The 16,075-nt window shown below is 28.0% G+C and overlaps 2 protein-coding genes across 2 annotated transcripts; both read left to right on the top strand.

The window, feature by feature from the left end:
* The first annotated feature begins 205 nt into the window (after nucleotides 1-205).
* Nucleotides 206-1,434, top strand: LOC130665351 (uncharacterized). Its single transcript, XM_057465685.1, has one exon. The coding sequence runs from the start codon at nucleotides 314-316 to the stop codon at nucleotides 1,160-1,162; it is 849 nt and encodes a 282-aa protein (XP_057321668.1). The 5' UTR covers nucleotides 206-313; the 3' UTR covers nucleotides 1,163-1,434.
* Nucleotides 1,435-8,634: 7,200 nt separating this feature from the next.
* LOC130665409 (ovarian-specific serine/threonine-protein kinase Lok-like) lies at nucleotides 8,635-15,413 on the top strand. The gene is made up of 6 exons (XM_057465767.1): nucleotides 8,635-9,315; nucleotides 10,531-10,818; nucleotides 10,902-11,155; nucleotides 12,455-12,658; nucleotides 12,730-13,065; nucleotides 14,586-15,413. The coding sequence occupies exons 1-6, from the start codon at nucleotides 9,126-9,128 to the stop codon at nucleotides 14,937-14,939; spliced, it is 1,626 nt and encodes a 541-aa protein (XP_057321750.1). The 5' UTR covers nucleotides 8,635-9,125; the 3' UTR covers nucleotides 14,940-15,413.
* The last annotated feature ends 662 nt before the right edge of the window (nucleotides 15,414-16,075 follow it).

Here is a 16,075-nt window from a genome sequence, read left to right as displayed (position 1 = left end):
GGGTTACTATAGCCATATTAATTTTTACATATGATTATTTCAATTTTTGCAGGTGGCCAACATGGTCCGGCTTTACTATGACACCATAGTGTTTCAAACAAAAATAATTTCGCCGTGTAAATATAGATATACAATTACACGGAGTGATCAGGTACTAGTCGATGATTAATTTTTATTTTTTTAAAAATAAAATTTATTAATTAGATCCAAAAAAAAAATTTCATTGAAATTATTAAAATAATGCAATCGAAATATTTCTACCAGTTAATAATAAATTGAAAAGAAAAAACTTTTAAGTAATAAATAAGTTTTAATGGCATCGTCAATTGAAAATACAGTGAGTCTATCATCACCAAATACTATTTTTGGATTTCCTTGTTTTTATCATCGTAATATCGATCAATTATTGAATAAAGATGTTATTGCTAAATGTGAATTTAAAGTTGATGAAAAGGGTACTTTGTATCATGTAGTACACTTTAAAAATGGATCATCATCTAAACTAATATCACAATTACCATCATGTCGTTATGTTGCAGATCATAATAACAATATAATAACACTATTTGAAATAATAAGTACATTTATATTAACACCACTATCACGTATTTCTATTGACACACGATTTGAATATTTGTGTATACTATTCAATGACATATTTATGTATATTAATGAATTGACGCAAAAAAAAATAGTTAATAGTTATCTGATGGGTAATGAACATCGCGTCAAATTATTTTGTGATAACATTGTATTTGTAAATGCTCATAATCGGTTATCTTTTCTGTTACGGAACACATTGACGACTGTTGAGTCTAGTAAATGTAAACATCAATTCATACGTCAGTATACAAGTATATTGTTTATTGTTAAATACATATTATTTTCTAGGATAACTAAATCATCGCGTAAAGATATAAATAATAATGACGTACCTGATGGAATTAATAAAAGTAGTAGAGTATTACATGATGGTATTTGTAAATTGAAACAATATAAATGTCGAATGACAATTATTGATGAGTCGCCACTACATAGTGTTTTTTGTATGCAATTAACGCAACGTAATTCGAGTGCTTACAAATTATTAAGATTAATTGATATATTTAGTATACCTGTTGAACCATCACAAAATATTATTCATCAAATATTTTCATTATGATTTTTTGTTATTGATGTAATTATTTTTTTCTAATAAAAAACGTATTGATATGATGTAAAAAAATTTTGGTAGGAAAATGGTCTCCGAAGACTGCACTGTCACCTTAGTGTGAATTGACGGTGTAAAGTTTTCTTGGTGTGAAATATCAAGTGCTAAACTTTTAAAATATTGTGAGTGTCTTTTTTCGTAGACGGAGAAATTATTCTCATTTGAAATGTTATGGTGTCATGGTAAAGCCGGACGATGTTGGCCACCTGCAGACATTGAAATAATCACATGCAAAAATAACTACACGGAAAAAGTCATTTTTTGTACGTTCTTCAAATCAATATTAAGGATGAAAAAAAATTTTTTTTATTTTAAATCGAAAATGAGGCTTGTAGGAAATTTATTCAAGTTTTTAAAACCCCCCCTAAAGTTCCCTTATAGGAAGAAACAATAGGCCCAAGCTTGGCCGAGGCTTGGCGCAAGACTTATTAACTCTGGGGAAAGCTTGAAATCCAAGCTTAGCCCAAGTCTGTCTAAGCATCGAAATGATAACACCCAGCCAAGCTTGAGTGACAGTGTTGTGCCAAGACTGCATCTTAGTATTGGCCCAATAACCAATGCCAGTATTGTGCCAAGATTGCACCTAAGTATTGGCCCAATATCGAGAGCCAGTATTGTGCCAAGACTGTTGCTAAATAAGCACCTATGCTTATTAAAAATAAATTTAAAAAAAAAAAAAATATTAGTAGACATGTGCGTGGTGGTAACATATGGAAATAAATTTGTGCACAGAGAAATCAGGTGGGTCAATGAAACTAATTTTTTTTTTGCATTTGCTGGGTCTCGAACCTGGTCCTTCATGACTGCTAGGCAAGCGTCTTATCCACTAGGCTGTTACGCTATTCACAGAAGCCAGGGGTTTTTAGGTACCATTTGTTATTTAGACTGGTAAACCAAGGCTTGTCACTTGAGTATTGGCTGAACCTTGTCCCAAGACTGGCGGACGAAGGCTTGTCACTTGAGCATTGGCTGAACCTTGTCCCAAGACTGGCAAACCAAGGCTTGTCACTTGCGTATTGGCTGAACATTGGCTCAAGACTAGCAAACCAAGGCTTGTCACTTGAGCATTGGCTGAATCTTGGCCCAAGACTGGCAAACCAAGGCTTGTCACTCGAGCATTGGCTGAATCTTGGCCCAAGACTGGCAAACCAAGACTCGTCACTTGAACGTTGGTCGGATCTCGGACCAACCTTGGGAGGCCGAGCCTCGGTAGCCCAGTATTGTGCCAAGACTGGCACGGTTGTCAATATTTTTTTTCCTACAAGGGTTACTGTGCGACCATTAGTTGCTGAGATATTGATATTCGAAGACAAAAGAATATCCTTTTTCATTTGAAGGCCGATAGATCAGCAACAAAACGTTGTACAGAGAATACAAAAAAGCCAATCGTAGCTGAACAAATTTGCTAACAGAGCTTTGCATTGATTTTTTTGAAAAAAAAATTACCGAGCCCGCAGACCTAAAAAATAAACCAAAAAAATTTGGACAAAAGTTTACCCTGTGGGCCAGCCTCAAAACTTCCCGCTGTTTTCAAGCTCCTTGAGCTCGAAAATATTATTGTGAAAAAATTTTCGAGTTCAAAAATACTAAAGTCTATAGACTCCATGAGAGTGCTGTTGATAGTGCGCCATTTGGGCGTTGTTTAACGATGGAAGATCTTGAATTTTGTTCGGTGACACGTATTATTCAAATCGGTAATGATTATTATTTCATACCAAAACGTTGAGTATAAATTTTTATTTTTATAGGAAAGAAATAATATAATAATTGTATAATTTTATGTATTTTATGAATAAATTTCAATGACAAACAATCTAAATTACAATTCGTTAGTTTAAGTCAATTTTTTTCATCTAATTCCTATCATAAAAACCTCTTTTATATCATAATCGTGAACGCTACTAAAAATCAGTGTTAAATTTTGCTGGTGAAAATTGCAAAAATCATACTGTCAATCATGTAACTGTGTAGATTACTATAATTTCGAACAGTAACTGTTCGAGTGTAGCACACGAGTGGTTACGGTGCTGCACCCGAACCAGCCGTGTCTAGCACCGTACTCAGTCTGGTGCGCCACCCGAATGGCAACAATGGCAGCACCAGACTGAGTACGGTGCTAGACACGACTGGTTCATGTGCACACACGAATCAGTATTGTTCTGCACACGACTGATTACGGTGATGCAATTCGGGTGCTGCACCAGACTGAGTACGGTGCTAGACACGACTGGTTCGGGTGCACACCAGAACCAGTCGTGTGCTGCACACGAACCAGTCGGGTTTCAATTTTTCCGTGAAGCTTTAAATTGCTTTTGTTGAATTTTTGATACGACCATTTGTCACAAAAATACAGTCTTCCAAAAATCACTAAAAAAAATTATAAAATGTTTTTGTTCCTTTAATTTTTTGGATAAGTGTATTTACAAGGAAATGACATTAAAATTATTATCATAAATGTAAATTATCACAAATAAAAATAATTATTATTTAATATTATTAATTTTCATCATTATCAGAAATTATCACCTGAATCAAAATCTTCCATATTATCATCATCACTATCATCATTGACACTCATATTGTTATTATTTTCTTTTGACGCTGCCCGACTTTCTTTACTTCTAATACTGACTTCCTGCCAGTCATCATCTATATCAGAACGAGGTTCCAAAAGAAAATCATTTCGATTCACATCAATACATTCTTCGTTTCCAATGTTTTTAACTGAGCTATCATCAACTGTCGATAAATCATAAGCAACGCGAGAATAATCTGGCTTAAATTTATCATCTGAATCATCAATGTCCATTGTATCTAAAGCAATTGATTTATTTTTATGCTTCTTGCAATTATTATAATTATTTATCAATTTATTAAATAAATTTCTGTCAATTGAGACCAGCTCTGTAGTATTATTAACATTAGAAAAATTTACTTTATGAGTTGTATCTATTTCTGGTAATTTTTCATCAAAACCCGTCGTGTAATATTCTTTAAGATGAGTTATATCTAAATTTATATCATGAAGATTATTTAAATTATCAACTTTACCGTGAAATTGTGAAAACATTTTCAATAAATTATTATTGTGACATATAATATTTCGACGCTTCTATTTATAATACAATTTAATTAAGAAATTTTATGTAACTCATGCTGAAGAATTCACCGCTAATTGGCTAAAGGCAGTCTCATAAAATTTTGGAGTCAAATACAATCCTTTCTGATTGGTCAAAAGAGTAGTTTAATATATATTATCTCACTGTTATTGCAGTGTAAATTTTATTTTATACTTTTTCATTATTTAAAATAAAGTATTAAATGTCCAAAAATGGATCAGTGGCCACAAATGGTACTTCTACCTTATATCTCTATTAATTGATATGACATAATACCAAAGTTGACTTTTTTTTATTGAGTTTAGTTTTTTTAAGTAAATAGTACTAAACAAAGTATCAAATTTTACATAGTTTAAATCTTTTTTAGTAATAATAAAGTAAATTATGTTTATAACTCTGACTGCATGACGCTGACTTTATGCAAACACTTAACGACGTTTTTCTTCGTGCATTTATTACATAAACTATTGTGTACATCTAGTGAAATCGAGTACTATACCGATTCGACATGATGCATAAGATAATTAATTAATCATTAGGTTAATGGCGCTACATCGTTGAATTGTAAATTTTTCAATGAATTCAATGCAGGGTTATTATATATATTATAATTTTCATTAGGACTTAAAGTATTTGAATTCATTAATTTATTTTCAGAAACGTTAACATTATTTTCATTTATTTTCTCACTTATAATTGTTGAATTATTTTCTGTATTTTCATGTTTGCAATTATTATAACAATCGAATAAATCTTCTAATAATTCTTTATCGATTAATAAATTGTCAGATTTACCGGTATTATTTCTGAAACTTGAAGAATTTTTTGATGACTTTTCTGATGCAAATGGTTGCTTTAATAATTTATTAAATTTTTTTACGTCAAATAGACTTGATTTCAATTTATTTACTGAATCACTCATTTGACTCTGAGATTGTGAATACATTATTTTGAATATATATATATATATATATATATATATATATATGTATAGAAATATTTATTTAAATAAATTATTTACTTCATACTAATAATAAATTATAAAATGTTTATAATTTTTTTTTAATATTTACATCAAATGATTATTATTAGTATAAACAGTAAAAATTTTAATAATTAATTTAAATATAGTAATTTTATGTTTAAAAAACATTTTTAATAACTACTTAATAATTTAAAAAATTTTAACTAAACCAAAATAAAAAAAATCTGGGAGTCGGTTGGCCCTGCTGGCCAGCCCCCAAACTTCCCGCTGTTTTCAAGCTCCTTGAGCTCGTAAACGTTGTTGTGAATACATTTTCGAGCTCTTCGAGCTCGAAAATACTTTTGTATGCTGTTGTTTTCGAAGAAAAACGTTTTTCACCATTTTTTCACCAACGATATCTCTCAAACGAATAAACCGATTGAGATTGTTGAGGTGGCATTCGACGCGGCTTATAAAGCTTCAGAGTCCAGTCGATTTTGGAATCAATCCATCGAGGACATTAAAAGTTATCCAAAAAAAACATTTCGGAAAAAATTTTATTTTTGGAATATCTCTGAACGAGCCTTACCGATCAAGCTCAATTTCTCACAGCTTCAAGATATTGACAAGCCGCGTCGAATGACACCTTAAAGTTCAAAATCGGTTCATCCGTTCAAAAGATACAGGTATTTACATACGTACGTACGTACATACATACATACATACACTCAGACATCATCTTGAAATTAGTCAGAATAGCTTCCTAGAAGCTCAAAACGTCAAGATCTCTTAGAAATTCGATTTTCGTAAATCGGACCGAAACCAATAACTTCCCGAATTTTTGAAAATTTACAATTTTCTTAGCGGGAAGTTAAAAAAATTACAGTGACCGTGATCTGGTTTCTAAATTTTTTTAAATTCTTTTAATTTTAAAAAATTAAAGAATTCGTAAATTAACAAATTAATTTTATTATCATATAAAGTTACGACCTTTCGACTCCATTTAAGTCCTCTTTGAAAATTTGTTATTTTTTATTATATTTAGAAATAATTATTAAAGCACAATGGGTCTATTTGCATAATTTTTTTTTAATCGCAAGTAGTGTTGCGATTGACGCAGAAATGATGCAGAAATTATTTTCTAAAAGTCGAGAAGTTTCGAATATTAGAAAACTAATTTAAAAAAATATTTCTACTAAGTAAAAATTCTCTAAAAGAAAATGTAATATTTTAAATATTATAAAGCTTAGATTTTTAATGTAATCAGGTCCAAAAAATTAAATAAAATTTCACTAATATAAATAAATAAAAATTATTATCATAATAATAACAATAATTATAACGAACGTTTTTTCAATTTGGTTTACATAATTTTTTTTAAGCTTTTGATTTGATGAAAGATGACAAGCTTTCAGTTTAGTTCAAGTTTTATTTTGCTACTATAACAAAATAAAAAATTTTTAATCCCCACGAATCGTCTTTAATCGTAAAATAATATCGCAATTTCTGGTTCTGAATCAAGATTAAAGACGATTCATGAGGATTTGAAATTTTTAATCCTCATGAATCGTTTTTAATCGTGAAATGATGAATCATCTTTTGAGGATTAGAGACGATTAAATGTGAAAAACCATGAGGATTATAACGAATAATGATGATTAAATTTTTGTAATTAACAAGCAAATATTTATTTATTATGATTGTTGCATACTTATATTACTATTATAACTCTGATATTTAAAATAAAATCAAACAAAATTGAAACTTCCCAATCTTTGGATTACACGGAAAAGAGAAAACTAGAATAGTTACAGAAAAAAATGTAAAAACAAGTCCGTCATATTGAAAATTACAAAAGTTAAAATGTATACTGCAATTTTTTAATTTTATCCTGTAAAAAATTAGTTGCACATTAAGCAGTAATATTTACAGTTTGAAAATGTAAATCGAATACAACAAAATGTAAATTAATTATTACCTTTTGCTCACAGAAAGTTCTTTTCTTTAAAAATCATTTATTCCTCTTTAAAACATATTGATATTGACAAGTTAAAAAACATCAAATGTATACATAAGTAATGAACTAATAAGTTTCACTATATTTATTATTCGCGTACTTCATTAATACTTTATTAATATTCTATGAAATATTCTTATTTATGAAATTTATTCTAGGGGAAATGAAAAATTTATTTATATTCTATTATAGAATAAATTATATGAAAACATGGATTTCAAATAAAAAATAAAAAATTATTCATTTAATAAATAAAAAAAAAAAAAACAATGAACATTGACAAATAATAAAAAAAAGTTTCATTTAACGACAATGATTAATTATCGATTAAACTGACTTATACCATTTTATTTTAAATTAAATAAATATTTCTAATGATTAATATTACTACACATAGTCAAGGAATTTTTGAATTGTTTGACTGGAATACCTGGAAAAGTCAGGGCAAGGTTACTAGAATAGTATTCTCTATTATTCCCTATTCTAGTAACCTTGAGTCAGGGAATTTCAATCTTAAAAATCTATGGCCACCATGTGATCGTTTTGTCAACATATTGGTGCCTTATCGATATCTCGAAAAGTAGCCTAAAAACCCTAATAGCCATTTTAGCTTGAAATTGACAGTAATTTGATGTTTAAATTACTCGAAATCTGCTGCCCGAATTTGCCGACAATTTCACAGCAAAAATTAAAAAAAATATATTTTTTGCGGTTAATTTTTCTTAAATTTAGAGGTAACTTTTTGCGATAAAAAAAAGTCAGTAATGTTCTTTCTTACCATTTCAGAAAGTAAAAAAATTTAAACATAAAAAAGTTTACAATTTGAGGGTAAAAAAATACTCAACAATTTCTCAAGTCAAATTAACAATAAATTGATATAAAATTTGCCTGAAAATTGACGACAGCTTTTTTCTAGTCAACTTTTGAAGTGAATTTGCATTCTAATTCGGGAAGTAAATTTACGTCAAATTGAATAGCAAGTTGCATACAAATTGTCGTAAAAAACAGAAAAGTCCGAAGTAGACGGAAATTTGACGAAAAATTCGAGGAAACTCTTGTAAAGTAAACTTTTGCTGAATCAAACTGTGCTATTAGGGAACTGATATCTTATAGATATCTCCAAGGCAAGTGTGCTACTTGGGTAAGGATGTTATCAGGGTAGTTTCGCTCGATCTTTTTAAAATTAAAAAAATTTTTCACACTTTGCCGCGCTTTTATTATCACGGTCGATAAAATAATAATTCAAATATAAAATGTCATACCATCAGTAGATGACAGTAACTTCTAAAGTCCAAAACAAATTTTTTTTTCTTTCATACATAAAAGAAACGTAAATAACAAAAGAATTAAGAATGTGATCAACTTGAATCTCTCACGTGTCCATTGTTGTGCCGGCATTCGTATTCATTTTCGTAAGATCAGTTATCATTCTTCACAATAATTATCAATAACTAAATAAATAACTTATCAGTAAATATATAAAATACATAGAAAAAACTAAATATTCACGTATTATTTAATTGCAACGTATTTATTAATTGTCAAACTTGTAATCATAACTTATTGTCTGTTGAAATATTGATATGTAATTAAGATACTATTTTTTTCATGTGTCCCATTGCAAAATAATGGCGTCAGTGTTCGAATTGGTTTAAGATCAGTTGTGTTTTATATTTTTTTAATATTTAATCAACAAGAAACGCAATAACGATATTTAAATAATAAATGATAACTGGGTCAACTAAATATTTAATTGAAACTAGATAATTAATTTTTTTTTTTTAACTGTTTAAATTAAAAACTTCTGAAATAAAAATGTATGAGCCAGATGATATTGATATGCCATTATCATCATCATCATTACCAGACACGCAACCTGCTGATTTTTTGACTCAAACACAATCACAGGACGTTAATTCACAACCACAACCACTTGGTATTTGGGGACAATTAAATCCAACGAGAAGATCATCAAAACCTGATCTTTATAATGCAGCAATTATAAGTAATTATATTTATTAATTAATTTACAGTTAACATGAGCGTGAATGTAATTGAAAATTGGCAATTTTTTGTATTAAAATAAATAAATGAAATGTCAGTAGAATAAATATTTAAAAATATGATCCTGAAGTTAGCAGACAATTAAAAATTTTAGGATTTTATTTTGAACAATTAAATTTGAAGAAAAAAAGAAACTGAAAAAATGCACATGTAGAAAATTAAAAAGACTATAAGTGCAATTTTTTAAAATATTTTTTTTTTATACTTTTTCGTTTTTTAAAAAATCCAAAAATTATTAGACGTCGGCTAACTTCAGGATTATTTAAAAATGCGTACCTAGATAATTGAAAAATAAGTACGCGCATTTTTCTCAATTTCATTATTTTAATTATTTATTCAAAATTTAGAAATTGTCTTGTATCTGCTACCATTCACACTCATACAGTTAAGGGTATTCTCAGACAGTACCCCCCACTTTTTAAAAATATGAAATAACTTTCCATTGTCATAACTGTACTCAAATTTAATTAATTAATTAAAAAAAAATTGAAACTTTGATTGAAAACAAGACAACGTAGTAACAATTTCGCCGAGATATAGAATAAAAAAAAATTATAGCTGTCATTAATTAAGAGTTAAACAAAATTTGTTGAGTAAATTTTACCCTTCAAAATTTGAAAGTTAGAATTATAAAATTGATATGAAGATTTTACTGAAACTTTTTTTTTAAAATCTATACCTCGGCGAAATTACTACTACGTTGTCCTGTTTTCAATTAAGGTTTTACTTTTTTTTTAATCAATTGATAAAATTTTGATACGCTTATGACAATTGGAAGTCATTGAAAATTTACAAAAAGTGGAGGGCACGGTCTGAGAATGATCTTAACATGAGTAACTCTGTCCGCTACGAAAAAATTAAATTAAATTTAGCAAACGTCTGACAATTTTTTGTTTTTTTATACACAAATTTTAATACTATTTAGAAGCATGCGCCCAAAAATTGAAGAAAAAAAAAAAAATTCGGATGTCTGTTATTTTAATTTCCAAAAAAAAAAAAAAAATTATTTAGACATGAGCTAAAAAAATTTTTTTCGTGCGCGAAATCAAGAGAGGTTTAAAATCCAAATTAGATAGGGTCCAAATTACCCTGGCGGAAAAGTTACTCACATTGACTCTATATATTTATTTATTTATATAATTTTTTTATCAAACAGATTTATCAAAAGACGTATATACACTTGGTAGAAATTTAGATTGTGATATAAGTTTTAGCGAAGACAAAAAAACAGATGATCACAAATCAATGAAGTATTATCAAATAATTAGCAAAATCCACTGTATTATTACAAGAGAAGTTATAAATAATAATAATGACGTTGTTATTTTTATACAAGATAAATCATCAAATGGTACTTATGTTAACAGAAAATTAGTTGGTAAAGACAACAAAATAGCGTTGGACCATGAAGATATTATTGCATTCGCAAAACCTGAAAATACTGGTACATATTTTTTATATATTTATTATTTTTAATCTGTTGCTTTGTTTATTTATTTGCGTATTTTTTTCATTTGTTTCTTTTAGTTTATACATTTATCAGTTTGAAAGCTTATGAAACAAGTGGTTTACCTGATACGTTGAAATCTAAATACATTTCATTAAAAACACTTGGTTCAGGTGCTTGTGGTATTGTAAGAATGGTCTTTTCTAAACAGCTTAATAAATCATTTGCTATCAAAGCTATATCAAAAAAAACCTCGGTGGTTGCACAAAGTTCGCCATTTGATGATCCAGATCGTATTATGAATGAAGTTAAAATACTACAAGCATTGAAAAATGTAATTATTTATTATTTATCAATATATATTTTTAATTAAGAGATCTAATAGCCGGTCAGTATTTGATGGATGGAAGTACAGGGTGATGACAAACCAAGAATTATCAGGGAATTTGATGCAACTGGGAAATAACATGGAAAGGGAATTTCGAAAAGTATCCGTAAATTTAATTACGACAGTTAAAAATTTTCAATAATACACTAGTCACAAAAATTACGAGATATTAAAAAATTGAAAATGTTTAAGTGATTTTCAACAGACTGTAACTCGAAGGGAAATGATCGTGCAACAAAAACAAAAAGTACAAATTGTAGCTTTAAGTGTCTAGTTTTTTTGATCTAGTCTTGAAATTTTTTTATTTCGCCCAGTCCCGGAGTAATCGTAAGAAAACCATCGAAAAAAAAATTTTCCAAAAAATTATGATTGATTTTTGATTACTTCGGAACCGTGAAAAAAAAAAAATTCAAGACCAGATCAGAAAACTAGGCACTTGAAACTACAATTTGTCTTTTTTGTTTTTGTTGTCAGACCATTTTCTATCGAGTTACAACCTGTTGAAAATTTAATTATTGACAATGAAAATGTAATCAAAAAATTAAAGATCTTAATGATACTAATAAAATTTCTGAATCAGGGAAAAATGTAAAAAACTTAACTAAAAAACTGTGAAATATCTGGGAATTTCAAAATCATTTCTTTGTGGCCACCCTGAAGTAAAAAAGTGAACATCAGTTTTTTTTTTTTTTTTTTATGAATATTTCAAGAAGTTTAGAAATTAAATGAATAATTTTTTTTAAATACGTAAATATTTATTTTATAATAATAAAATAATATATAAACAATATTCTAGTAGACGATCATTGTAAAATAATAAACTTTTGTATTTTTTATAATTCGCTTGCTTAAAAAATGAACGACGTAGATAAGTTTACAAAAATAGGTGGGATAGAATAAGCTATAAATTTGCGGCACGATAATGTGCCACACGGTAAGTTATTCCGAACACAGGATTTTTTCTGTATCTTCAGACACTACGAAAAATGAAATAATATTTACATGCCCGAAATACATGTAATATTTTTATTATAATTAATATTCGAATTCTTGCTTGCATTTTAAATTGAACATTAGTCACTACTATTGTTCGAGATTTTTTATAGAACTTATTAAAAATATATGAAAATTGGTGAAGCATTAAATACGGATTGGATATTAGGTCTCTTTTTCCACTATTTATTTGATTAATTAATTAATTTATTTATTTATTTAATTAATTTTAATAATAATTTTTTATTACAGCCTTTTATAATTAAAATGGCTGAAATAATAGATACACCATCAAACTTATTTATTGTATTAGAATTAATGGAAGGTGGTGAATTATTTGATCGTATTCGTGCATCTTCTGGACTGTCCGAACAACAATCAAAATTTATTATCTGTCAAATAACACATGCTGTTAATTATTTACACAATCATGGTATAACTCATCGGGATTTAAAGGTAAAATATTTTATTAAAATTTGATCACTTGTAATTTAATGATTAATTATATATCTATTTATTTATCGTAGCCAGAAAATATTTTATTAGCAAACAATGATGATTATCCATTAGTTAAAGTGTCTGATTTTGGTTTATCGAAATTTGTCGACGCTCAAACATTTATGAAGACATTTTGCGGCACACCAATGTACGTTGCGCCGGAAATACTTAAAACAAGTGGACGAGGTGCTTATACTAATCAAGTCGATGTTTGGAGTCTCGGTGTAATTCTTTATGTAACACTGAGTGGTTACGTGCCGTTCATCACTGATTCTAAAGAAAGTCTTCAAGAACAAATTGTTCAAGGCAATTACAGGTTTCCTCAAAATAAATTTGCACGTGTCTCGTCTGCGGCTGTTAAATTGGTAAAAATTATTAAATCACTTGAATATTCAAATTTATAATATGTATTATATATATATGTATAATATATATTATACTGATCGGCTATTTTTTTTTCTCGAAACTTCCTACTAGATAAATGCAGGGAAGTGAAATAAGATGCTTGTTAAAAGATGAGCTCTTAATATTAATATTTAGAGGTCGCAATTTTCTAGTTCTCATTTAAATAACATTGAACAAAAACACTTTTAAGTTTTGAACTTTATACTTTGGCAATGGTTCATTGTACAGATAGGCTCAGGACATAATTTTGTAGAGGATTAAACGCTCTAGTAAAAGAGTCTCATCATTTCTCGGTTAATTCATCTGTTCAAAAGTTATTGGAGCTTGAAGTCAAATTTATAGTAAATTTTGAGATCTTTTTACTTTTCTGGCGAAACTATCAGATTTATTACGAAATGTCATAGGATCTTTTTTGTAAACAATTTTATTTCCGACAAATTGTCTCTGATAGTTATTTGAAATTCCGCATGGTTTTCTAGTTATTTTCATTTTAATGTCAAGCTCTTGAAATCGATCAGAACATTATCTTTCTTAAGAGCTTGACATTAAAATGGAAATATCTAGAAAACAATGCGGAACTTTGAAAAACTTTATAAAAGATAGTTTGTGAGGAATAAAATATTCTGACATTTTATGATAAGTCTGATAATTTCGCGGGAAAAGTACGAAGATCTTGAAATTTACTTTAAATCTGACTTCAAGCTCCAATAACTTTTGAACAGATGAATTTATCAAATAATGATAAGAGACTTTTTTTGTAGAGCGTTTAATTTCCGACGAAATTATATCCTGAGGTTATCTGTACAATGAGCTAATACCGAGGTATAACATTCCGAAATTAAAATTTATTTTTTCCCATGTTATTATAATGGGAAATAGAAAATTGCGATGAGCGACCTCTAAATATTAATATTAAGGGCTCATCCTCTCAACAGGCATCTCTTTTTGAATCTGTCTAATATACATATATATATATAGAGAGAGAGAGATATCATTTCACGCTAAATATTACGATTTTGTATCTTTAAATCTTGGATTAAAAGTACAGTCGATTTCCATTAAGTCTGATTCCGTTAACTTGAAACTTCCCCTGAATCTTGACCCCCGCGAGGAGGTACGCGATTTCTCAGCTGATGCAATACATTTATATATATCCGAGTATATCTATATTTGCATTATTCATGTAAGTGTAAAAGCGTTAAGAATTTTCTTACGTAATTTATTTAAAATCAACGGAAAAAATTTAGTAAAAAAAAAAACATTCAAAATTTATTTTTTTACAAAGTTATGACTGTTAGAAGTCAAAATTTACTTTCGAGAATTTGATAGAACTAATTAACAATCGTTTTTTTTTAGTAAGTAAAAAAAAAAGATATTTAATTTTAAAAAAAATAAAAAACCCAAAGGTACAAAATTATATATTTGTCATGAAATGTTCCATATGCATATAGATAATATATACTATTTTTTTTTTAAATAGATAAAAAGCATGATGACTGTTGATCCCGTTAAAAGATTAACGATAAAGCAAGTTATGACTGATCCATGGCTTCAAGATCGTGAAATAAGGATGCGTATCCATAAATTAATTAATGATTACAATTCTGAAAATGAATCACCAAATATTCCATCAGCTAGAGAACGACAGTTGCAAAGGCATGAGCAATTACAGGTACAAAGACTTCAGTGTTTACAACGACAGCAAGTGCAGCTTCAAGAAGTCCAGCAACAACGACAAATATTGATTCGGCACCAGGAACAAACTGATGAAGATGAAATGAGTAATTCATTTGATCAAGTCCGTCATATTGACAAGAAGCCACGCTTTGAATAAAAAGAAAAGTTTTACTACATCAAGTATTATAATTAAAAGAAAAGTATCTAACAATTATTATTATTTTTATTTTTTCTAACAAGCATTTGAAGTACAAGATCATCAATATGTGTAATATTAAATAAGTGCATTAATTTTTAGAATGAAAAAAGAAATTATTTTTACATCTTATTAATTTGATATTTAAATGATTGTTATTATTATAAGTAATTATTTATTAATACCATGTAATTAAGCTTTAACGTTAACAATTAAGATTTATTTATAAGTAATAATTACAGAGAAAAGACTTGACTGTACAGTTAACGTTTAAAGATTATTATATAGAAGAAAAAAATATATACATATAAATAATTATTAAAGGTATGAAAGGCTTAGCATAATGTATGTTTATATGTATATTTGAAATGTTAATTACATGATGTTTAATATTTTCTTTTGATACAACTGTGACAATATTGATAAATATATTGATATTTCATAATATTCATTTACGCATTTATTTAGTGAATTGTTGATTGTTTTTAAATATTTTATTGAGAAAGACGAGCAATCTACAGTCACTACGTGACTGCTAGAGTATCACTACCAAATTTAGTAAATTTGATTTTATCGTTTATTAAGGTCTTAACAATTTACTTTCAGATGTTTTCATTAATTCGCAAACCAATCGATTTAAAAAATTGTGTTAATTATAGGATTTAAAAAAAAAATCTACACGATCTATTTTTTTTTTATAAGTCGTTGATACATTTTTTTTTCTAAAATATATCAACTACGATGAAAAATACAAAAAATTGATTAAATTTGGTGGGTTTACCAAAAGGCTGTTGTCTTTTATTGATACGAAAAAAATCCAGTATCTAATCTTAGAGTTTTTTAAAATTTTTATGCCCGTAATTTTATAAAATCATTAATTATTATCATACAGACATGACATAGACTAAATTTTTCTTATTCTCTCTTAATAATATAGATATTAGATGTATATTCAGTGATATTTAGCTAAATTCAGTGATAGAATAATTAAAGTATTAATTTATTTATTTAGAGAAGATAAATACGATCGTCTTTTTTTCGCGCCTAATTTAAATGGATTGCGAATGATATAAATAACTTTGTTTCACTCAATTCTT

The sequence above is a fragment of the Microplitis mediator genome, chromosome 3 (genome assembly GCF_029852145.1).
Source record: "Microplitis mediator isolate UGA2020A chromosome 3, iyMicMedi2.1, whole genome shotgun sequence".
NCBI lineage: Eukaryota > Metazoa > Arthropoda > Insecta > Hymenoptera > Braconidae > Microplitis > Microplitis mediator.
This window is presented reverse-complemented; position numbering and strand designations above follow the sequence as displayed.